Source organism: Apostichopus japonicus, chromosome 21 (assembly GCF_037975245.1).
Source record: "Apostichopus japonicus isolate 1M-3 chromosome 21, ASM3797524v1, whole genome shotgun sequence".
NCBI classification, from domain to species: domain Eukaryota; kingdom Metazoa; phylum Echinodermata; class Holothuroidea; order Aspidochirotida; family Stichopodidae; genus Apostichopus; species Apostichopus japonicus.
This window is the reverse complement of record NC_092581.1, coordinates 17,609,848-17,635,135: the sequence shown is the minus strand read 5'-3', so window position 1 is coordinate 17,635,135 and position 25,288 is coordinate 17,609,848. Positions and strand designations below refer to the sequence as shown.

Sequence of the window (25,288 nt, the reverse complement as noted above, 5' to 3'; positions counted from 1 at the left end):
TCGTATTGAAGTTGATCCAGGGCTGCAGTACCCGGGGAATAGGGGGGGAGGGGTGCTTTCCAGATTTCCTTCCAAATGGCTTACATTCAATAACACACGCCCAAAGATGAATATACTTGTGCTAAGCAAAATTGATGGAACGTCATAAGAGCACCATTTTCTATAAAAATGCCCTAAGTTACCCAAACAAAACTTAGACCCCTCCCAGGACGGAAAACAAATTGTAGCGATTACATAGGTCTCAGTGAGAGCATTGTTTATATACTTTCACTCTTTATAAATAAAAAAAAAATAAAAAACTGTTAGCAAACTGCTTATCCACTAAAGAGCCTGCGTAAGAGAATATGGTAGGTTGGTTAGTAAAGGTAAGTTGGCCTGACGTTTCGATCCTAGCAGGATCTTCTTCAGGATCTTCTTTCACTCTGTAACAAGACAACGAAGAGACTATTCCATTCTTGGGACACTTTAATATTACTTATTGGACATATCGGTCCATTAAAACGGAGGAGGGGACGGGAAGGAAACGAAGAAGGGGATGGGAATGTCAGTGTAAAGTAGGTGAGAGGTAATAGAGAGTAGTCACGTATGTTTCAAATTATGTAGAATGTATGATGCGCAATACTTGTTTCCCTGCAAGGTCATTCGGAAATGATCCTTAGCATACGAACATCAACATCCACCAGTCAATCGATATTTTGTAATAAATGCATATACTCAGACACGATGGGGAGGGGGTAGGGGGGGGGGGACGATGAGGGCCGTGCGAGATTACATTAAGGAATTTCTTTCGTCGAAATTGTATGGAGTTGTGCTCACATAGCCATATAAACCATTCACATATTTATTTCAGAATTGCAAAGTAATATAAATCATAGAATAAAAAAACTGATAACAAACATCTTCTCTTTATCGCCAAAGAAAAACACTGCATAGATAAATATATATATATATATATATATATATATATATATATATATATATATATATATATATATATCCACTTTCACCCCCCCCCCCTCCCTGTTATCATTTTAGCATGTTTGTGCAGAATATCCTGCTATATGATCGAAACGAAAAGCCCTCGGTATCTTTTCTATATGTTTCAATATTGAATGTATTATTAAAGATTACAAAAAACTTTTCTCAAGGTTCCACGTCATCGTCAATGTGCGAAATAGTGACTGCATTTTCTAACAATTTTCTGAGAAAGCCTCATTCCTGTAACCTTCTAGGGAATTCACCGTCTGCGTTCCAGATTCAGAATAAGATGGCTGTTGGTCTGTTGGCTCCGTGCTCAATTTCATATCTTCTTCTTTTCCCCTGCAATGAAGTATATTCTTTGATTAATATTACATATAGATTTTTTTAATATATATATTCATATGTCCACAAGTCTCATAAAGTTTTTTTTTTTACCGATGACTCATTTATTAGGAGGCGATTTCACCTCCCGATGAAGAAATAGACAACATTTTCATTCATATAATAAAGATCAACTTGTGCCTATGGAATACGACCACATTAAGCACAAAAGGCTCGAGAGTCACTGAGACAACGAGACACAGACAAGCTTTCAGGGACTTTGTCACCTACATTTTCAAATTAATGGAGCAATTTGCTTCTTTATATAAACTTTTATGTAAACACGTTTATTGCAGAAAAGATTCAAAAGAACATGTAAATGTTGGCGCGGATTGCATGGTGTATGTGGGCTGTACGTACACCCACCTCCCCATTCCCTCCCGTTCAACCCCACGAAAGAATTAACAATGATAATTAGCGCAACCTTGCGTGTTAGACCTATTTATTCACCTAATTTATAGCCTGGTAGTCCTCAGATTTTAAAACGTAATGATAGCTCTACACTTTGTATCAACACAGGTGTCTATATGTAAAAGGAGTGATTCAGTACATGGTTTCGTAACAGACCTAGATTAATGATAAAATGATATCGTAAAATTTAATAGTTACATGTTATAAGTTATACCTGAGTTAACGCTGGTGTTTCTTATTTCGCCTATATTCTCAAAGTTAATGAATGATTGAGTTAGTTCTTGGTTGACAATAACTGACGTTATTATATAAACGTATACTTTTTTTTTTAAATTATAATTCCAGAAATTTATTGAACCCATGAATACTGCTTTTATTGTTTTACTTGGTATTTTATTCACTTATGACCAATTAATATTATGTTTAATTAAACCTAGGTAACACTTACCTCTTGAAGCCTGATGAACAGTCTGCCAGCGTTTCTGGTAATTTAGCACCTCTTGTCTCAGGCAGAAAGATGACTAAAAGTCCCCCAACGATGGCCGACAGTCCAAATATTAAGAGAGGCAGGAACTCTATGACTTCTCCAAGAGCTAGGATGAGTGGGCCAAGAATGCTACCGATTCGCCCACTGGTGGAGCACAAACCAATCCCAGCGCTTCTGTTGAGGGAATATGTGACATCATCAACTTTTAATTGTATTAATATGTAAGAAACATCTTAGTAAGAGGATAATTATGTTTTGCTCTATGAGTTATATAGACCTATACTCCTTTGAAGGCAATGTCGGTTACATCGAAGGAAAGACTCATGCTTTATGTAAAGTATTGATAGTAGTGTATATACCCTCCGGCCTTTCCCAGAATGTTATGAGCAGAATATAAGGCCAAAACACTGCCTCGCGGTAACGGCCTTGCCAATCGCCATACCCCTTCCCCCACCTTATGACGTCTGGAGCCACTGAGTCGGGCCTGAGGCAATTATAGCACCGCTGGTCCACTTTTTGAAGTCTTCATTTCTCACAAGTTATGAACATGCAATACACCATTCTTAGTCCCACATTTCTCGGGCCTCTAATGGATCCTTGTCACATGGACTGTAGACCCTGACCGCCTCTCTCCAAGCCTTCCCCCAACTTCTTTTTCCCCCTCCCAATATCTTCTCTCATATATCCTGCAGTGAGGCAGTCTTTGAAAATACTGCTGCAATATACCTTTATGTATTGTTCAATGTTGAAGGTATTTGCAATTTCATATATGTAATGTCATGAATGAGAAAAGGTATAACCATGTGAAGCGTTGTGGTCAATTGGTTAAGGCAGAGGATTTCAGATATTATAGGTTAGCAGGTTTGACTCCTGACCAGATCATTACGTCGTGTCCTTGGACAAGGCACTTTATCTCCATTGTCACACCTCACCCCTACAGGTGTAGAATCGGGGACTTGCGAGGTAACTTGTAAATATAATTGCCCTGCGCCGATTGCTGGCTGCACCCTATGGGAAGTTCCCTTAGGGGACTATAGTGACCCTGCAGGAGGGATTGTTTGAATTGTGCACACTTTTGTACGTGGGTATGACAAGTTACCTATGACCAGGGGTTGAAGTTGCAAAGTCGTGTGATGGGACCTTGGTCTCAAACAAGACTGTAAACCTTCGACTGCAACTTTTACTTTAAAATATCAATTTCAACTCACCTTGCAACAGTTGGGAAAATTTCTGCAGCATAAATGTAAATTATAGCAAAAGAAGCAGAAATGCAGAATTTTCCAATCATGGCTACTGTAGTCTTCCATACACCGGTCGCTTCAGAAAGAGAGAGAGAGAAGGGAGAAACAAAAGTTTAGTGATGAATTAAGAGAGACTTTATCCGTACTTGTCGTGTGACGTCACAAATCTGGGCACTAAAACCCAAACATGACAACGAACTGATATAAGCCTACCCCAACAAGTCAGTACAGACCTGAAGACCTGTAATTTATGATTTTAATGCGTAAAAATGTATATACCAAACGATATATATCCTTACGAGACTATACGCAAACAACATGAATAAACATAATCATCAGAATATTATAAGACAGAAATCAAGCGGTATGTGAGAACTCCATTCTGCCGTGATTTCAAAACCTTTCTTGTGCCACCCCACCTCCCCCCCCCCCTCCCCTTACAAAACATTGCACATGACTTACACCTCATGTCAAATGTTCCTTTGAGGATGTTTATGTTAATTGCATATGCTGAAGCAGTAAACAAGCCATTTACGAATCAGTATGGTACAAATACAAGCTACGCCTCCAATAATTTCGAGCATGCTGGTTGACCACTTTCTTCCCAAGAAGGAACCAATCAATGGTATGCAAAATAGGTAGGCGGGTATTTCGACCAGTCCAGACAGGAAGAAAGATACGTAATCATTGCCTCCGAGATCAGCAGTGTTGAAGGTTAACCCGACATAAACTAAAGTATTGATTGTCCTATATAATACACGACAAAAGGAAGAAAAATTAATCATAATTCAGTTGATTTACCTCGTCACATAACCTACTCGAGACTTGAGCACAAATTTAAATTGTGTGTGTGAGAAAAGCCATCCAAGATAGAGCTTAATTGCATTGGCACGAAAACCAACAATTTGAAATATATTCAAGCCCTATCGAAACTAAAATCATGTCATCATAATGATGTTACGGCAAGTGAGGCATCACGAGTCTCTTGGAAAGGGACAAATGCATGAAACACGTGATCACGGTTATGGTTAATTAGCAATCTTTATACCATATACGTATAATGTATCTTACAGCCGCAAAGAACGTATACGATGATCTTAGTCAAATTATTATCGCTTTACTACATACATGTCACAGCAATTTCTTCTATACTTCCCAACACTACATATATCACCTATAGCCTAGGCTACAATGAACCTATCCGACTATACAGCCTTTATAGGCTACTTCATATTAATAAACCTAGCCTTTAAGTTGCATGCCGGCCTATCTCTATGGTGGACTGAACATCGTAATCAAGTGACTGGACGGTTTTGGTAAGGTAGAAATAGCTATTATAATGGTTTGCGATTGATCATTCGAGAGTTTTGTCTAACAGCTATTCATTCCAGAGAAATGTACCCATTCAATTTAGCTTAGGGTTTATATAGACATATATACAGTCATTTAGTTGGGATGAACATAACTCATGCAAACACAACAACATCCCGTAATTCCTTTAACATAAGGCTTACCAGTTGAACATCATATTTAGAGCGTGTAGTCTTAAGCCAGGCGTACGAAATATATCAATAGCTGAGACCATCTTTGCATTAGATGAAGCCTAGAATAGCAATGACGAAAATATGAAGTATTAAAGAAAAAATGCGAAACTTCTAAGAAGAGTTACATGTGGGATATGAGCCTGTGAGTTGCGGATAGGGATGGAGTGGATGTAAAAGGTAACGGGAAAGTACATGCAGGGTAATTGGTGCTATGTGCTTTGCCCCCATTAACATTCAAACTTAATGATTACATTAGTGAGGTCTCAATTTATCAAAAATATTGAATAGCCTCGATGCATATTCCCCCTCTCTCTGACCAAGATAACTGGTACGGTTGCCCGTTGTTTTTTGTGTTTTTATTTAGCAATAATGAATGCAAAATTATAGCGTAATTTCAACTCATGGTGAATTGCGACTCTCCAAATGAACCTCCTACGGAGAAATGTTTACTGAATCGCCCAAGAATAACACTTCAAACTTATTACACATAAAAATCCAATTTATAGGCCTTAATTTTGACTTTTAATAACTTGTTTTTTACGATGGAGAGTACTGTCCATACCGGAGAATTGTATGCAGTGGCGGATCCAGGATTTCGCCGAAGGGGGGGCCCAGATGGGAAATGCCTAATCGTCGTCCTGGGGGAGGGGTCTAAGGGGAGTGGGTGCCCCCCTCCCCTTTGAAAAATTTCACAAAATATGGAGGTCCTCGGTGCAATCTGGTGCTACTTTTCGTGAAAGTTTGGAGTAAAATTTATTTCCAATAAATCATGTATTCATGGTTTGCCGGGCATATATTTGCAATTTCGAGCAATGAGCTGGGATTTACGTCTTTGGGGAGTAGATGGTGATGCAAACTACTTTTTACCAGGCTACTCCAGGCCATTTCATCTTGGATGCCCCCTTCCAGATGGAGACTATTGATGCAGTCAGAGTGCCCCTCTCACCTTCACTTTATCAGAATGATGGTGTACTCTTTTTGCAAATTTATTTTATTTTTCTTGTGGGGGTGCCGGAGGTTACTATCTAAGCGGAGCGCCACCTTGGTTGGCGCGGAGCGCACAGAGAAAATTTGAGATTTCAGCACCCCCCAGATCGCAGGAGATGGCACCTGTGAGGCAAAATAGCAATCAAAAAGATGTTCAACTTTGGTGACAGAAATGCAAAAAAAGTTTTTTCTCTTTCATGCTGACTGGCCTTGCCAACTCAGCCAGACTTTTAACTTGAGGGAAGTTGGCATCATTTGTCGTTTCAAGCTGTCAAGGCCTTTCTCCCAACTCAAACCCCTGTGGGCTACCGGTAGGTTTGCAGGATATGCCCACATGTGGACTTAAATAGCATTAGAGGAAGGGGATGGAAGACTAACACGCATCGATGTTTCGGTAATGGTCCACATTGGTGGCTCGGTGCTAATTAGGCCATTTATTGGGTTTGTTGAGGCAGCTGTCAAATTAAGAGTGAAATTTAACTCTATTGGAGTTAACCCTCACTCCTAATATGAGTGAATATAACTCTATTAGGAGTTAAGATTTACTCCAATGGAGTGGAAATTCACTCTTATACCTGAATGTTTTTATCAGTACAGTACAGTGCATATCATCATAGACGTACGTACGTACGTACTACGTACGTTCGTATATCAGACGCACTCGATACCCACGATACGATACGGTCCTGGAGAAACTATTTCCACTCATCATTTTTTAAGGCGATACAGTAGTGAGTATCGAACAGGCACAGCCACATGTTTGCAGGAATTCCAGAGTTCCCAATATTTTATATCTCTACCAGTAGTGTTTCGACAGTTTCGTGGGCATAAAAAAGTTGCTTTGTGGAATATTCAATGACATATCAAGGCGGATGCAGGATTTGTGACAGGGGGGTCTGACTGGTCCAGCCGCGCCTGAATGTAAGACTATCTAAGCGGAGCGCCATCATCGGTTGGCGCGGAGCGTACAAGAAAATTTTTGGCTTTACAAACCCCCCAGATGGCCGGAAACGGCACTTCCCAAGTATTCTAAGCAGCATGTACCTAGCCTGAAAATATGGATCTCATGTCTGCAATTTCTCAAATGATGAGAAAAAAACAATCTATGAAATATGGTATTACATATCAGATGAGTTGAGATGATACAAAAATCATAATGCCTTTAGCCCCAAATCCCCCCCCCCCCCCCGTTCCGTCACCACTGTTTGATGCAGGGCCGGATCCAGGATTCTGGAAGGGTGAGGGGTTTGCTCATGAAAAATTCGTTAGCGCATCCTAGCAGCCTACCGCTCTGTAACCTCACCGTCGAAAAAATTCGAACACCACCTCAATTTTGAAACTTTTCGGTCTGAAAATTGAGATCGTTCGGCATTTTTGGCACGTGTAGCACGCGTGCACACTATAGGTCATTTGACGGAAAAGACACACCTGGATGACTTGTGAGGATAACCGCTTTTCTGACGTCCTACATGTTTAAAATTGGCGTTTAAATTAATTATTTTTTCTCTTTCTTTTTTTCTCTCTTTTTTTTTGTTTGGCCAAGAGCTGGGGGGTCCGAACCCCCTGGACCCCCCCCCCCCGCTGGATCCGCGCCTGCATATATTCATTTGACTCGAGGCAATATATGAAAACCTGATACCTCGGCTCAGTACAAACGGAGCCAATCTTTTGATAGATTGTTGCGCTAGGTGGAAGCACTGAACATATTTTCAGCAGATATCGATATCGTGCAGCACAACAAGGTTCGTGCACGGTCGCAATCGTCGCATCGACCATTGCCATGCCATGCTGTGTGACCATTCTCATGATTACTACAGATATTGTATTTTCTTATTCTGCCAGATGCAGACGAGATAATTGTGTAACTCTATTTCCCAAATTATTGAACAAAAAATATAAGTGAATCGCACTTATTTTTATTTTTTTATTTTTTTACAACATTTTATTTTACCCCATTCCCAGTGGGGGCCAGTGGGGGGCCAGCCTATTTCATGGGGGGCCTCGGCCCCCAGGCCCCCCGTAGCTACGCCACTGATCACGCATGGGGTCCTTTCCCTCAAACGCGGTAAAAAAAAAAAACCAGGATTTTCAAAAAGGGGGGGCCCGGGCCCCCCGGGCCCCCCCCCTGGATCCGCCCCTGGTATGTGTACTCTATAAAGAACATCTTGAGTTTCAAATCTCGTAAAACGAATACCCGATTACCTCTTGTTCCTTAGTCATTTCATCTTCAAGATTCGGAGGAACTTTATCGCTGGTTTTGTTCTTCTTTGCAATTTTATGAACAATCTTGATTGCGTCTTTGAATTTTTTCTTTGAGATTAACCATCTGGCTGATTCTGGCAAAACTCTGCGGAAAAAATACAATTTATTCGGAGAAGTCCTTTGATTCTTAAACAAATTCATAAACAACAGTCATGTTTACGTTTGTACATTGTTTTTTTTTTTTGAGGCAATAACAACTGCATGGCTAAAAGGAAATTCATTGACAAAACATAATTATGAAAATTAAGTAGCCAATATTGTTTATGTTTGCTAACTTACATTTCTTCAACATGCTCAAATATAAAGGCAATAAGGCGAAGACCCTCCGCCCGCAGAATGTGAAGATCAAATAATAGCAAGAATGTTTAAAGAGTGACTATTTCTTCCGCATTGATTATTTATGATTAAAATTTCAAGTGATGCAATCAAGAATATTAAATAAAGATAGACTGTACAGGCCTGGTTTCTGTCAACCTACTTCACCACGGATGCTCCAATCACATCATGCAGAAGGGGCTTAAGGCGGGGGTGGGTGGTGTGGGGTGGGGAGTGGGTTGGAAGGGGAAATGGTGAATTAAGCCAAATAGATTGTTGGTGCTCTTCTAACTCATGTTTCATACAGGCTATATGCATACATGGGCTTACGGTATAAGAAGCAAACACGGTAGAAGTACACAAGCCAGAAATATTTGTAGGTATCTCCAGTCACGGATAAAGAACGCTGCCACAGCCAAGAGTAAATATCCAACTACGTATGTAAGACAAACCAGTATACCAGCAAACACTCGTTTTGAGGGACCAACTAACTCGGTACCTGAAATGAACAGCAAAAACATTGAAGCCCCAGTCAAGAGCCACTATCTTTTTGAAGGGGTGAGGATACGGGTACGTGAGGGTGACCCCTATAACACCTAAAAATAACACAGTAAGATACTTCAACGTTGGATTTGCAATAGCCTATGCATTGTGCCACCAAATGAGCTACCCCAATCCCATCCAATCCCATCTACGTCGCATCATCTGTAAGGAAGAAATTTCTTTTGCGAATGATGGCCAGGATTTTGTAACGTTTTCTTGAGGACGATGTTTAGTAGTAAGGGGAAAAGGTACACATTGTTGATATACTTGTATTGTGACATATTATAAAGGTCTTGAAATATGTCAATGGTAGGTATTATATATTGCCAAGATATAGTTACCTGAACTTGACCAATTTCATTAAGGTCATGAGTTACATTTTAATGTTATATAACATAACATAACATACTAGAAAGGCCATGATATTTCATGACTTTTTTATTTTATCAAGGTCATGTTAAACAATGTAATTTGCATAACTTCACCTAGATTGTAATGACCATGCACAATACTCATTGCAATACTGCAAGACGTTACCTACGGTACATTATAAAGGCCATATTAATTACATAATAGTGTTACATGAACTTACCTAATATAAAGGCCATGATGTACATTGAAATATTGACAGTTCCAGTCAAGAACCTCAGCAGTGTTAACATCCAGTAGTTGCGTGTAAATGCAGTCAGGAAAGTGAAGACGATATGCAATCCACACGATATGAAGAAAGTGTAGTAACGACCAATCCTATTTGACAAGGATAGGAATATATAAATAACCTATCCCACTTCTGACACCATGCTAAAACTTTTCATAAACAAAAGTACAATGCATGCATGAACAACAATGCAGGGCTTAAGGTTGAACAAAATCATTTCACAGGTAGCTGCATCAGTGTTTGTTACAGACGCAAAATGCTTTGTAAAGTTTCACGTTATACATCATATAAGTTTGCATATATGCTGTGAAGTATGACGTTTTGTCTGGTCATTAAGTTGATATGTTGATTGCCATTTGATTGGTTGATTGTTATGTAAGAAGAAATACTCAGTGACTTGGAATACGTGAGTTATATGTGATTGAAGGCAAGTGAACCCAGTGTGAAATTCAAAGTGTTCTTTCGTATAGTAGACTAACGACACCCAACAACTTAATGAAGCTGCTTACTGAAAGAACTGTTTAAGCATAAAGGTTTCAAATGAAAAATGAAAATAAACAAGAAAACTGAAATGAGAACTTGCCAATCAGCAATGGATCCAAAAAGTATGGACCCTACGAGGTAACCAACATAGTAGATGGATTGAGACGTATCTGCGAGAAACTTATTCTCACAAACTAGCTCGAACTAGTTGAGGAAACGATAGAGAAGAAATTGAGTCATTACATATAATTATGATTATTTACCTGTGATCTCAATGTTTATAGGCCAGTTTGCAAGAGCAAATGAATTAGACGAATGGAGTCATACGGGAGTAAAATATAGTCAACGGCCATTAAGAAGTGTACATGGTAATATGAGAACTCTAACGGTATACATGAATGCTCGCAATGAAGACCAATGCAATACGTACGGTACTGAGCTGGTCTGGATGAAACTTGTTAGAGGGGCTAGTTTGTAAGTCAACAGTTGCAGAGAGAGAGAGAGAGGGGGGTGGGTGAGGTGGGGGGGGTAGGAGGTAGGAATATGTATCGACGAGTTTCGGGTGTTTGAGCAGATTATTTGTAGACTCGGTATACTTACGTCACTAACAACAGATGCCACGTATTGGCTCTGGTCGTAAACCCATCCTTCATCGCAAGCAGTAGTAGCCGTTGTGTAGTTACCAGCATAGTAACCTTGTGACCAGTCGTTTGGATAAACAGCATCATACTTGTCACACTCGGAATATACGATATCTCCATCTTGAATTGATGACGGTATAGACGATGCACGGTATCGGTGTATACACTCTAGATAATCGTCTTTACTTATGGACAATAAATCGTAACAGTTGTTGACATCATCTGACCATTCTTGAACGGAGCACCAATGATTCAGATCCCCCAATATAAAGACTCCAGATAAAGCATTCATAGCTTGCGGTGTAGCAGTCAGACACACCAACGTCAGTAGGGTTATCTGGTAAGGACCGAAGTCACCCACAATCTCTAAAATATCATCGAAATCCATGATCTTTGAAAAGGGTCACCTGTATATGATTCTACAAACAAGAAAGTAGAAAATACATATTTCAATTCATTTTGAATCGAGACATTTTATTTAACGTATATTTTCTCATCAATTATACAACATATTTTACCGCTTAACAATGATAGAATGTCAAGAACTCATTAAATAATTTGTTAAATAATTTTCTTCGTGCAAACATTCCCATTTTCCTGGTGGCACAATTGCCTTTCGTGCGGTGGGGAGCCTTAACACTAACTGCCTCAAATCTCACAAAACAAATTAATATGGTGTACTATTTTACACCTAAATACCTTTGATTATGGAAACGCAATCCTTCAAGGACAGGGTCCACAATTACAGTAAAGGCACGGCCCCATATATCCCGTATACCATACGCGTGGACAGTCCTTCTTATATATACACACACATGTATATCAGCGTCCATAACCTAGTGATTAGGGTGTCCGCATATAAAGCTGGAGGCCCGGGTTCGAATCCCGGTGGAGGCTGGAAGTTTTTGCACTGTTCTTGATTTTCCAACTCATAACGAATTGAATTATATATATATATTCATTGCCTTTGTCGTTTACCTCCATTTCAATGACTAAAGTCTGTTCAAAGTATCTCTTTCGAGATCCGGCTTTAGGAATCACAAATGATTTCGTGTTGGTTAGCATCATGTTTTATCTCTAGAGTAAGGCAAAATATGTCACCAAACAGAACTGGTGTTGCTCGATACAGGTGACAAACGCCTACAGTGGAATTATGACCTTCCTTACCGGTTTCGAACCTCGGGACATACAATTAGCGTCCATAGCCTAGTGGTTAGGGTGTCCGCATATAAAGCGGGAAGCCCGGGTTTGAATCCTGGTGGAGGCTGGAAGTTTTGTCACTGTTCTTGATTTTCCAACTCACTACGATTTCAAATATATATACATATATATATATATATATATATATATATAAACGTGTAAACATGCAATTTGTCGACGTTCAAAACCACACAGCACTTGGATTGGGACTATAAGCTCTTAAAAGTTAGGTATATTATAAGCAATATACATTTTAATTTTAAATAATTTCGACTTACATGAAACTTTGAAGCCTTCCTATGTTTCCCGACAACCTTGCGGGATCTTTCCTGACATATCGTATGATGGTAGGTTTTATAGTATCAATTCGTCTTGTGGCTTGCAACTGTTAACAAATTGTGGGTTACCCTGATTAACATCAGGCTAATTATCGTATCATGCCTTAATAACGGCCTTATCTTATTTGTTAATACTGTAGTTTTGCTCAAAGTGCACTGGGATTTGTCAACGCACCCCATGAATGCTTAGCCGTGACTGCTTTTGTTACATATACCGTACCCGTTCTGTTTACTTCTTGGTACATAGTTTCCCGTGCTGTTTGCAGCGATAAGTAGGTTTAAAGGACTTGAATATGTAGTTGGCTCGTGGAATTGGTATCAGTACACATGTGTGAGCACATCCATATATATATATATATATATGTTGATACTAGATGAGACTAGTGGAACACTAGTAGTTGTAACTCGGAGTTTCACGCTTTGTAGCGATCTTCAGACAACTCCCAGAGTTGTCTGAAGATCGCTACAAAGCGTGAAACTCCGAGTTACAACTACTAGTGTTCCACTAGTCTCATCTAGTATCAACATATATTCCGCTCTGTCCAATGGACATAGAGCACTCTGCGCCAAGATAGACGCCAACCTACTCTACTCTATATATATATATATATATATATATATATATATATATATATATATACCAGCACGCCTTGGACCACCTAACCAATGGGTTATATATGAAATTTAAAGACAATGTACCAGCCTGTACCATAATGCGTCTTGGCCGATCCAAAGAGTGCTTGACCACTTCATCATCACTTCTGAATGACTGTAACGGGACCACAAAAGCTTTGGGCACTAATCCATCCAGCGCGTCTTGGACCACCTACCTATCAATGGGTCATATGAACTCTTATGACAATGTAGAAGAGTACTATAATGCATCCTTCAATTACAATCAGAACGCATGCATGGTCCTTTGTTCCGCTCTTTCACATTTGTCTTATGAAGTATTGAGTAATAGTGAAATGGAACACCTTTGCACTTTAGATTGGTAAAAGTGTATCAATTCTACCAGATTAAAGTAATTTTGGCATGAAAATTTCTCTTCTGCAAGTACATTCCAATCCAAATGTAATTTTGACCTAATTTAACAAACGCACAATTGACATAAAATCTGGCACTTTTGTTAATGGATTGAATGTGTATCTTGTATTGAGTAAAATTTGTATAGCTAGATTATGAAAGTTATAATTAATCTTTAGGTCAAACTGAATAAAAGGAAATTTACTAAAAACTCACACTAACTCTGGTCTATGTTTAGTCGGAATAAACCCAGTGAAACTTCTTATGGTGGATCTGCCTTCTACACTCCAACAGAAACTTTCTATTGAAAAATCGCTAAAAGAAAGGACAGGCACATGGGAACACGATAAAATCAAAATGCATATATAGAATGGCACTATAGGGTAAACTTGGATCGGTTCATTACCAACTGTGACCAATGGAGACCTTAAATAAATCAGAAAAGGATTTCAGCATAAAAGATATGACATGGGTAGAACTATTTCACTTGAAGACTATTTTGCTAAATATATTATTAAAGTAAGTTTTCCTCCGCTTGACCAGAGATGACTGATTGTCTTTGTCAGCTCTAGAATGTAGCAGTGGAATCTTTCAGAATATACAAAGGGGGTAACAGCGTTCACAACCACTTTCAAGGATAGAGGCAAGAAAACTTCTCTGTTCTTTAAATATGTAACTGCGTGCCGTGTGAACAGAATAAAAGAAATGAAATTAAGTTCTATGAACGAATAATTATTAAAAAACCCGTTTTCATTGCGTTGCCAGTCTACAAAAATCCCATCATTCCGAGAAAAGGGGTTGCGCTAAGGTGCGCCCCCCCCCCCCAAAAAAAAAGAGAGTGCGCGTGTGTTACTCGGGAATGGGAAGGAAACTTTGTTTGCTGATGATCGGAAGCACCAATAAGCAATAAATTTGCGCGCCAAAGGTGTTGCTTATGTTTTGTATCACCACACTGGTACAACGCGTAGAGTAAACTTCTAAAAGGAAGATATTGATATCTACTGGATAATGATTGTGCATTAGTCATTTGTATTGGTCAAGCACTCTTTGGACCGGGCAAGACGCAGTATGGTACTCTTTAACAATATCATTAGAATTCATATGACCCATTGGTTGGGTGGTCCAAGGCGTACTGGTTTTGATTAGTGCCTAGGTTTTTTTCACGTCCCGTTACATTCATTTAATTAGTGATGATTTAGTAGTCAGTTATATTGTTCAAGCACTCTTTAGACCTGGCAAGACGCATTATGGTTCTCTTCTACATTGCCCTTAGAGCTCATGTTACCCATCGCTTTGGTGATCCAAGGCGTGCTTGGGCCAACAAATATGTTTTTGGTAGTCCCGTTACATTCATTTAAGTAGTGATGATGTAGTGGTCATTTAAATTGGTCAAGCACTCTTTGGACCGGGTATGACGCATGATGGTACTCTTCTACAATGTCCTTAGAGTTCATGTTACCCATCGGTATGGTGATCCAAGGCGTACTGGATGGAGTAGGGCCCAATGCTTTTTCATGGTCCCGTTACATTAATGTAAGAAGTGATTGTGTAGTGGTCATGTGAATTGGTCAAGCACTCTTTGGACAAGGAAAAATGCATTAGGATACTCTTCGATCTTGTCATTACATATTGGTTTGGTGGTCCAAGGCGTGCGTGGCCCCGTTGCATCCATGTAATAAGTGATGGTGTATTGGTCATGTGAATTGGTCAAGCACTGTTTAGACCGGTGAAGAAGCATTGTGGTAATTTTCTACATGGTCTTTAGAGTTCATATGACCCATTGATAAAACCGCATTATCTTTGGAAAAATACACTAAAATGTACTTTTACGATGAAAAAATATTGATAATCTCGTACGCAAGCATTCGGCTTTCCATAGTTGTATATCGAATTCATTATCGAATAAGTAACATGTGTACTATATAAGTAACTAACTTCACACCGGTAGACTTGCTCACTGTCTTGTCGCTAGGGTTCAGCCCATAATTATACTCGTGTTGTCAGTTACTTTTCGCAAGACGCCGCTTTCATCAACATTTAAAGAAGTAATTATGACATCAGTGGAAGAAACCGAAACAGAACATCTGGGGATACCTCAGGCAGCATTTGTGGTGAATTAATTGCGCTTTACTTCGCTAAGCCATGTCCTGTTTGTCTTCCCTAACGTTACCTGTTAAGTTAATAGTGAACTATGTGGTAGGATACGTTACATTAGCCTAGCCTGTCTTGGCTTCAAGCAGTATAGGCCTAGTTTTAGTAAAGGCTTCATAATTGACGCACCCCCGTAATTGACGCACCTTCAATTATTACTAGCAACGATACAGAAGGCCACCTAAACTTTTTGCAGTCAAGCAGAATTTCATCTATTTGCTGACCAAATTGTGGTATTTTTTAAGTTTTTAACACCCTCCCCCTAGTTTTACACTTTTTGGACATTTGGAAATCTTACTCCCTAAAAATAACCAAAATTACTTCAGTATGATACCACTACTCTCTGGGACCTGACCTGTCTAAGCTTAGAGGTTCAGAGCATAGCAAACAGCATCCAAAGTCAATGGATGTATACTTAGGCCTACACTACAGTTAGCTTATCGACGAATGTGTCAATTTAGGGGTATGAAAGAACTTGATACAGCAGACATTTTGTGGTCAAATTATTCTCAATTGTACGTTGTGTAGACACAGAACAATAAATATTTTGATATCATTACATTTCTGAGGGACTAAACATATGAAAGGTGCAGGCAGTTGAGTGATTTTGATTTTATGTTGACCGACATCGTCAATCCAATCCGTAAGTGCGTCTTATGAGCCCACCATGCTACTACTACTACTAGTACTACACTATAGTTAGCGCAGTTTAGAATGAGGTGACAATTACTGTTAGGCTATGTAAGACTGACATAATTCTTGATTAAACAGGTGTTCATTCATACTTAGTAAAGATTCCTAAATCCTATTGGTCCATTCAGGTCAGCTGACCGTGGTTAATCCTGTGAGTAACGCACGGTAAAATTACGGGGCATCACTTTAATAAATTTATTTATTTATTTTATTTCAACTTTATTTATTTATTTATTTTATTTCAACTTTATTTTAAGAGGGTAGCTCGTTTAGCAATAGCTAATCTTCCACGAGGCCCTCTGATAAGACATATAATAATATAAAAAGTAGGAAAATTTAAGAAGTCATAAATACAATAATGCTTAATAAAATAGTATTAAAAAAATAGTTTTTTAAAAAGACATATAATAAAAAATAGTTATTAAAAAAGACAAATAATAATATAAAAAGTATGAAGATTTAAGAAGTCGTAAATACATTAAAAATGCTTAATAAAATAGTTTTTTTTTTAAGTATTTAAGAAACGTGTACAGAGTAAAGAAACTTAAGAAATTTGGTACAAATAAAAGAGAAGTTGGCCTAAACAATATCAGATACAAGGCGTTTAAAATGGTTAAGATTTCTTGCTGATTTTACTCTTTGATCTAGTTTGTTCCAGTCTTTTGCGGCAATGCATGAAAAACGGTTGTTATAAAAATTAGTGTGTCCGCCTGTAATGTGCAGGTTACGTGCAGTAGAGGATCTTAAATTATGATTATGAATATTCGTAACTGGTTTAAACATGTCGTTCATGTACTTCGGTCCTTGATCATTAATTGATTTGAAAACCATGGTTAATCTTCTATACATAACGTGTCTGTCAAAAGTCTTCCATCCCAGCCTGGCAAATAAATCACTTGAACAATCTTCATATGTAGCATTTAAAATAATGCGTGCAGCACTTTTCTGTAATTTAATAATTCTATCGGTATTTTGGGCAGTGGTAGTTCCCCAAACTAGACAGCAGTAGTCAAGTATTGGATGAATGTATCCATTATAATAAAGAATGCACGTGGGAGTGTCTAAATACTGTTTAATCCTTCGTAACAGAGCTAATCTTGTACTAATAGTACTACATATGTAATCAATCTGAGCTTGCCATGTCAGGTGAGCATCAATTCTGACTCCTAAAAGTTTTTCCGTATCAGAATTCTCTAATACGATATCATTCATCTTGACAGAAATATTTCTTTGTCCTCGTAGATTATCATAGCGTTGTCTGGAACATATTAACATTGATTTGGTTTTACTAGTATTGATTGCCATTTTATTATTCTTGCACCAATTGGAAACATTTTTAGCATCAAAATTCAACTTGCTTTGAAGAGATTCAACATTGGAGCATGAAATATGGAAAGTAGTATCATCTGCATACATGTCGGCTTTGCAGTGAGTTAAACATAGGCTAAAATCATTAATGTAGATTATAAATAAGAGTGGTCCTAAGATTGACCCTTGTGGAACGCCATTACTAATATTCATACATGAGGACGCAGTCCCTTTCATGACGACATACTGACTTCTGTTCATTAAGTACGACTTAAACCATTCAATAGTAGCACTTGAAAACTGGTATAATTTCAACTTTTTAATCAGAATATCATGATTTACTAAATCAAACGCTTTCCTGAGGTCCAATAGAACAGCCCCAGTCAGTTGTCCTTTATCAATTGCTTCCATCCATAATTCCATGACATGTAATAGAGCAGTTTCGCATGAGTGCTTCGATCTGAAGCCAGATTGCGCAATTTCTAATAAATCAAATTTCTTTAAGAAACTAGTAAGAGCAATATGAACATGTTTTTCCAAAATTTTGGACAAAACAGGGAGAATAGAAATTGGTCGATAATTCGATAAATCTTGTCGTGAATTACTCTTGAAAATGGGTATTACCTTTGCGACTTTCCATCTAGATGGAAATGTATTTGTCCTAATACTTGTGTTTATAATACGAGTAATACTTGCATATATATGGGGGCCGCTCATTTTTAAAATTTTAGCACTCAGTTCATCAACTCCTGTTGCTTTGGAGGCATCAAGAGTAGTTAAATATTTAAATACAAAATTTTCAGATATACATGGAATTTCGAATGTTTCATCTGGAGGAATTTTAGGACAGATATGTCTTTCAATAGACGAACTATCAAAGTTTGAATGAGTTGTGTCAGTGTAGCTTCTTGCTACTGAAGTGAAGAACGAATTAAACATTTCTACTATATTAGCATTTCCAGTAATGTTCTTATCGTCAACTCTAAGTATACTGGGGCCTTCATTGTTGGTGTCATGGTTCATTGATTGAACATTTTTTAAAATCTTCCAGATCTCCTTTGTGTTACCAACATTCTTTGAAATTTCCTTTTTGAAATAATTTTGCTTTGCAGATCGTATAAGACATGTTACCTTGTTGCGCCAGAATCGATATAAGTCAGGTTCATTTCGTTTTGCAGAGTCGCGGCTTTTCATTGCATTCAAAATGGTTGCATTGATCCACGAGGGTTGTGATTCTCGTTTTATACGTTTTTGCTTCTTAGGTGCATGTTTGTCTAGTATTCTTTTTAAACTTCTCTCCCAGTTGGAAAGGGCTTCATCAGGAGAGCTCAATTCACCTCTTGTCCTATCAAAGCTACGAAGATCATTAAAGAACAAGGATGTATTTATATTATCAATTGATCTGTATACAACAGATTTATGAGAATTTGGAATAGTCTGCCTTGTCATAAGATTGATTTTCCAATTGAAATATACTGGAAAATGATCACTCAATCGAATATTTGGAACATCTATATCACAAATATGATTTTCATTAGTTGCATAGATATGATCAATTATGGAGGCGGTGTGCTCCGTCACCCTAGTTGGCATATTTACTAATTGTTTAAAGTTAAAATGACTAATTATCTCATTCCAACACGAAGGTATATTAGCGTGTAGATAATCAATATTAAAATCACCGATCATTATTATCTCCATGCATGAGCTATATGCCTTGCTAATCATTTCATGACAATGACCATACCATATAACCCTGGAATTTGGTGGACGGTAAACAGCACATACTAAAATATTTTTGGTAAATGGTAAGACAAGCTCAATCCATATGGCTTCAATATAATCACATTCTAACTCATTTCTCCTATTAAATGGAATGTTTTCATTGATATAAATAGCAATATCACCACCAGCTTTATTTAATCTATCTCTACGGACAGTATTATATAGAGGAACCGTGATTCCAGATTTTGATAAGTATCGTTTAAAAATGTTTCGCAGCATCCAAATATATCAACATTCCTTCCATTTCTGTTTATAAGTGTGGGGATTTGATCTAATTTAGGATGAAGGTGTTGGATGTTTATAAATCCGAATTGGATACCCTTAGTTATATTTACATATTTACCTTCTTTACTTAAATCTTCTTAATAAATCTTTGGTTATATGTAACCAAAAATGTTTCGTTTTATGATTTTTCCCCCACACAAATGGTAGTGTTAATGGGTGTTAATGCTATCGCTGGATGCACTCGGGCTCCGCCCTCATGCATCGCTTGCATTATCCCCCGATCGTGCATTAATCCTGTGAGTAACGCACGCTAGACCGTTGATTAACCCCTTATTATCTGAGTGAGTGTGTCACATTCCATGTAGCCTAGACCCACTTGAGATTTGCTAAGTTCTCTTCATGATGCATAAATAATTAATAAGTAACACTAACATATTATTTAATAATACTGTATGTAAGCCTAGTATAAACATAGAAACTATAAAGTAAGATTTGATGAATATTCCCCTATGAATTGTAGTCCTGCTCAATGCATCTTTACACACTTTGTAACATATATGTACTACATTGGTTCAGATATTGTTCAGGAGTGAAAATCACAGCATTGCTTTCAATGTTCAAGATTATTCTCTTGATGGTCTGTTTTTTTTTTTTTTTTGTCAGCATTCTTCTTTTTTTTTCATCTCTTGCAACAGGAGGATGTAGATGAATTCATGAAGCAGGATTGCAATGAGTCAGCAGAGGCTGTTATCAAGAGGTTGGATGAGCAACATCAGAAATACAAATTTATGGAGCTTAATCTCATGCAAAAGAAAAGGAGGTACATTTATGGTTGTCAATGTTTATGTAGAGTAGAACAATGAAAGTATATGACAAATTATTGACTTAAAACTTGACACTTTGAAAGTTGCTCAATAGGAACTCCATAAATCCACTTTAGATATTGTGAAGCATATCAATTGACAGAAAGCATGATTGTCGTAAGTTAATGTCTCAAAGATTTTTGGGAGGGGACGGGGGGGGGGGAGCTTTAGACCATCAATCAGTAGCTTTTGAATTTTCCATATCATACAGCATGGAACAGTCATGTTGCAATGCAACTGTTGGTTAAAACATGTTATTGTGTGCAGAGAGAAGGAATCTGCCAGATTTTAATGTAGCACAAACTGTAAAATACAAACGGTAATTCTCTTGAGTAGCCTAGGGCATGGAAAAAGAAAACATTTTGTAACGTATCCTCTTTAATGTGCCAAGCTTTTTATACTTTTCATTTGATTCTATTTTACTCTTCATATCTATGGTTGCACTTGCCATTTACCTGCCATAAAATTGTAACAATGACACAATTTTGCAACTGGCATGTAATTACTGAGCAACAATTCCTTCAATTGCTTTCTTTTATCTCCTAGACTGAAGACGCAAGTTCCAGATATTAAATCCACTTTAGATATTGTGAAGCATATGATTAGCAAACAGGTAATGTATTTTTGAACAGACAAAGAAAATGTGTACACTGGGCATCAAGGCACCGAAATGTCTTTTCATTTACTCAGGTCCAAAATTTAGTTACCAGATTTGTGAATTTTTTAATCAACTCGCCTTATTGATCGCATAAACAAGTATCCCAACAAGCTTAGTTTAGTCACAAAACAATAATGGGGAGAAAGGCTTATACTATGTCCCAATCAATATCCCTGTGAGAAACAAATTAGTAATCGTCTGTAATTGTGCTTTATCTGCACCAGGGGTTAGGCAGGAAATGGATCTTGTGTGCCACAGTAAAATGTTGTACCCAATCCATGGGCCATAATACTTTAGAATGTACTTACTAAGTGTGAAATGGGAATTATTTCATTATATGGTTAAATGAAAAGATCGGAAGGTATATCTTATGTTGAAATATCCTATACAAACCCTCCCACAGTATATATCTGCCATGTTTTTCTTGGTTTAAGGTTCTGCTGGTAGTAATGCTCTGGTTTGGAAGCTTCATCAAAGATACAAACTTCTGTTTTTCTGTTTTCATTTTCGACAGGAGAATGGTAAACCTTTAGATACGCAATTCCTTTTATCAGACCAGGTGTATGCGAAAGCATCCATTCCACCAACATCTAAGGTGTCCTTGTGGTTAGGGGTGAGTTTTCTTTTGTTTATTTTGGAAAATAGCAGGTGATGTTGAGACTGGACAAAAGATTATTTCAATGTATGATATGAAGAGAGATATGGTGTTGTTTAAATAGCTGATATATAATTTTGAAGTCATAATGGAAACAAGAACAATCAAATTTGCCAAAAAAAAATAAAGGTGGTCTGCACAAGAGAATTGTACGTGGCTCTCTAAGAATATATTGTTGCAAAGTTATTTTTTGTTTCTGGAAGTAACAGTGAAATCAGGTTTTGTTGACATCTTTGTAGCCTATTTGGTTGTAAACCTTAAGACCTTGCTTCATCAAACCCCTCCCAAGGAAAAGATATCAATACTATGTTCTTGCCTTTTGATCTGACTAAGAAGTACCTCGTGATGCGAAGGATTTTAAGGTATTTACCAGATATCAATCAGAAGGAGAAGACTATGGTACTTAGAAGTAATAGTATTTATGACTGTGCATAGCAATTTTGAGGATTAATAACCATATTTTGATTATTTTCTTTACCAAAGTATTCCCAAGAAGTATCGTCCTGTGTACCAGCACTGTCAACACAGCTCAGCAAATTTATATATATGCAGCAGTAATATGATATCGATGTTGCTACTCGATGCCAGTTAATATTATTTTCTGATTTACTGAAATAGTTGTTGCCCCTTTTTTTAATTTTTTTTTTTACTCTTTCTTATTTCAGGCTAATGTGATGCTGGAGTATGAATTACAAGATGCAGAGGCACTCCTCACTAAAAATCTCTCTGCCGCTAATTCAGCTTTAAAGCAAGTCAGTTTCGACTTGGATTTCTTAAGAGATCAGTACACCACTGTTGAAGTCAGTATCCTTTACCTAAAGATCACAATTCACCTAATTCAGGTGATAAAATAGTCTCATTCCTAGCATTTATTTTTACCCCCATGATTGACTATGTAACCTTATCAATAGGTTGGTTGAGGCTGGCAGCAGTCATGAACTTACACTCATTTGCAAACATGTCCTTGCTGCGTGGACAACAATTGATGGTGACCAGCTAGATCAGGGGCCAATCCCGATAAAATCAAAGGCTCCCCCCCCCCCCCCCCGACTGACGGACAGAATGTTACCAACAAACTCCTAGTGTCCAGTACATAAATATATAACATGTAAAATGGTGGTTGCGACCCCATGGCTGGATTTCAGTTATTACTGTGAGTAAATCGTTAATTAATCATACCTTGTCTGCCATCCAGATGAGACAACATTATTTTGCCTTGTATTATACTGTGAACCGGATACCCTTCTCGCTGAATACTGTCCCCCCCCCCCATTCCCTCCCCTTTTACCCTTGTCATCCTAGAAGCAGACAAGCTTTATGTAGGAAGCAAATTGGAACTTCTTAAATATTCATGCAGAGCAAGTAATTAACTTTAAGTGACTTTTGTTGGAGGTGTGAAAAACATCAAATAGGAAAAGAAAGCTGGCATTTTAAGGACAGTTTAATGATTCTGATAATTTGCCATTGTTCATACAAGTGATATCTGGCATTTTATGGTCCTGACAATGAGCCATTGTTTATATATAAATGATTGCACACAAGGGCCATTGCTGACAGTACATAGCAATGACCAAAATAATGGCCAATGTCAACAAGTGATAGTAAACATGAATGATCGTCATTGATGTATACTAGAAATAGTACCCGCTACTCAGATAATAGGCCATTGTTTTTACCATGAATAGTCCATGTTTAGTGGTTCAGACTATTGGCTATTGTTCCTCCAAGTGGTAAGAATACTCTGATAATTCAAACAAAGGGTCTATTATTGATTCAAGTTTCCAGATATTGTTATCGCCTTAAGTCGTCACCTTCTCAGATATGGCCAGAGTCTACAACTGGGACGTGAAGAGGCGGCAGGCTCTAGCTTCATCCTCCACTGTCTCCTCCTAGTCTCCATCCTGACAAGAGGACACTGTCCTTATCAACTATCGACTATTTTGTTTGATGTGATCAAGTGGATGACGGCTTGCTTTGAGGGCACTGCAAGAAATTTGAGAGACTTCTTTCCATTTACAGCAGCTCTCCATGATGTTAGAAATCCAGGATATAGAGACAAATGGATGGAGATGACTAGTGAATGTTCCCTCAGAACACCCTCAGTACACATTATGTACACCCTCACTACCACCACTGGTCACTACCACCACACTGGTAGTGACCACCACCACACTGGTCACTACACCCTCACTACCACCACATGGGTTCTATTTTCTATTATTAGGAGGACTTTTGGAGCTGTAGTAATTTATAATTTTGTTACTTTAGATTTTGTACCACCGATAATAGTCAGTATAACTTCAGAAGAACAACAGAAAAAAGAATTCCCATCAAGTTGTTCGTTGATTCCTAGTGTCTGGTAAACATTAATGTGAATTATCCAGTGATATATGACGATAGAACATGAGTTTATATCTCATTAAAAATTAGAGAAGGGAAGTTTTTTCGGCAGAGCAAGGTTGAAATGTGACTGAAAACTCAACTGTTAGTAGTGTAAGTAATCAAAAGGGAAACTTAAGGAAAATACAAGTGAATTTTTCACGAAAAATCAGTCTAGTATGTTAGTCATTCAGTGTATATAGCACAGCTATAAATCTAACTCAATTCTAGGATCTTCAGTATCAAATTTCAATCCCATACTGAAATTTCATGATAAATATAAAACATTAACTTAACATGTCATTTTGCATTTAAATAATGAAGAAATTGGTTGACAATTTTTGAAATTTCTTTGCTTTTTACATGTGTTCAATAAACAAAAATATTTGGGTAAAGAAACGTTAAGGGTTGTAAGAATTCATTGATTGCTCGAAAGTTTACATTCACTTGGTGAAATATTAGGAGGGTGTCTTAGTTCTCTCTACTGCCATCTTATTCTAACGTGAACAATAGTAAACAAAAAGCAAAATTAATTTCCTGAGGGTGGCGATGGGGGGATGACAGAGGGGGAGCTGTATAGTTTAACTATTGGATGTAAAGCTAATCCATTGTTTGGTTGTCATTACCTTTAGTTTGTTACAATCAGCATACCAAGTTCCCTTTATCTTTTATAAATGCGACCCATTTTGTATATTTGCTGTCTTTGTCAATTTGACCATATTCAATAGATACACAAATACAGATTGATGGCTCTACCAATTCTGTTCTTGTAAGTTGTGTTCCATTTACACTTATCTCTGGTTGGACATATTTTGTCCAGGTGTAATGTGAGTTATAAATATACCTGCTTGAAAATAATTTATTGGTCTGGTAATAATTTTCATTGTTGGAGTCAAGTACATAATTGTGAGATAAATTGGTTTTTCAAACCAATGGAGCTTATCCTATGGCAATGCGTCTGTCTGTCTGTCTATCTATCAGTCTTTACGTACATCCATCCAATTCAGTTCAGAAGCTTGGAACCCCTGTGAAGGCTGGAAGCTGGTTATCTGCTATTGTAGGTCTTCCAACTG

The 25,288-nt window shown here is 37.8% G+C and overlaps 2 protein-coding genes across 4 annotated transcripts in view; one reads left to right on the top strand and one right to left on the bottom strand.

The window, feature by feature from the left end:
- The window catches only part of LOC139962576 (organic cation transporter protein-like), a 56,715-nt gene that overhangs the window by 13,303 nt on the left and 18,124 nt on the right, over positions 1-25,288 (bottom strand). Inside the window, exons 1-11 of one of the 3 annotated variants that reach the window (XM_071962695.1) lie at positions 12,413-12,657; positions 10,894-11,353; positions 10,394-10,497; positions 9,745-9,899; positions 8,940-9,108; positions 8,235-8,379; positions 5,016-5,104; positions 4,037-4,248; positions 3,469-3,577; positions 2,222-2,434; positions 1,006-1,320 (exon numbers count right to left, since the gene is read on the bottom strand). The exons of 1 other annotated variant lie outside the window; for it this stretch is intronic. In XM_071962695.1, the coding sequence (XP_071818796.1) occupies positions 1,191-1,320; positions 2,222-2,434; positions 3,469-3,577; positions 4,037-4,248; positions 5,016-5,104; positions 8,235-8,379; positions 8,940-9,108; positions 9,745-9,899; positions 10,394-10,497; positions 10,894-11,322 (1,755 nt within the window). In that variant the 5' untranslated portion in view covers positions 11,323-11,353; positions 12,413-12,657 and the 3' untranslated portion in view covers positions 1,006-1,190. Of the gene's footprint in view, positions 1-1,005; positions 1,321-2,221; positions 2,435-3,468; positions 3,578-4,036; positions 4,249-5,015; positions 5,105-8,234; positions 8,380-8,939; positions 9,109-9,744; positions 9,900-10,393; positions 10,498-10,893; positions 11,354-12,412; positions 12,677-25,288 lie in introns of those variants that run through there. One more of the 3 variants, XM_071962697.1, reaches the window with a different exon arrangement.
- On the top strand, positions 15,424-25,073 carry LOC139962584 (prefoldin subunit 3-like). Its single transcript, XM_071962712.1, has 6 exons — positions 15,424-15,609; positions 20,356-20,480; positions 21,070-21,136; positions 21,696-21,794; positions 22,502-22,640; positions 23,656-25,073. Exons 1-6 carry the CDS (start codon positions 15,550-15,552, stop codon positions 23,727-23,729), a joined length of 564 nt encoding a protein of 187 aa, XP_071818813.1. The 5' UTR covers positions 15,424-15,549; the 3' UTR covers positions 23,730-25,073.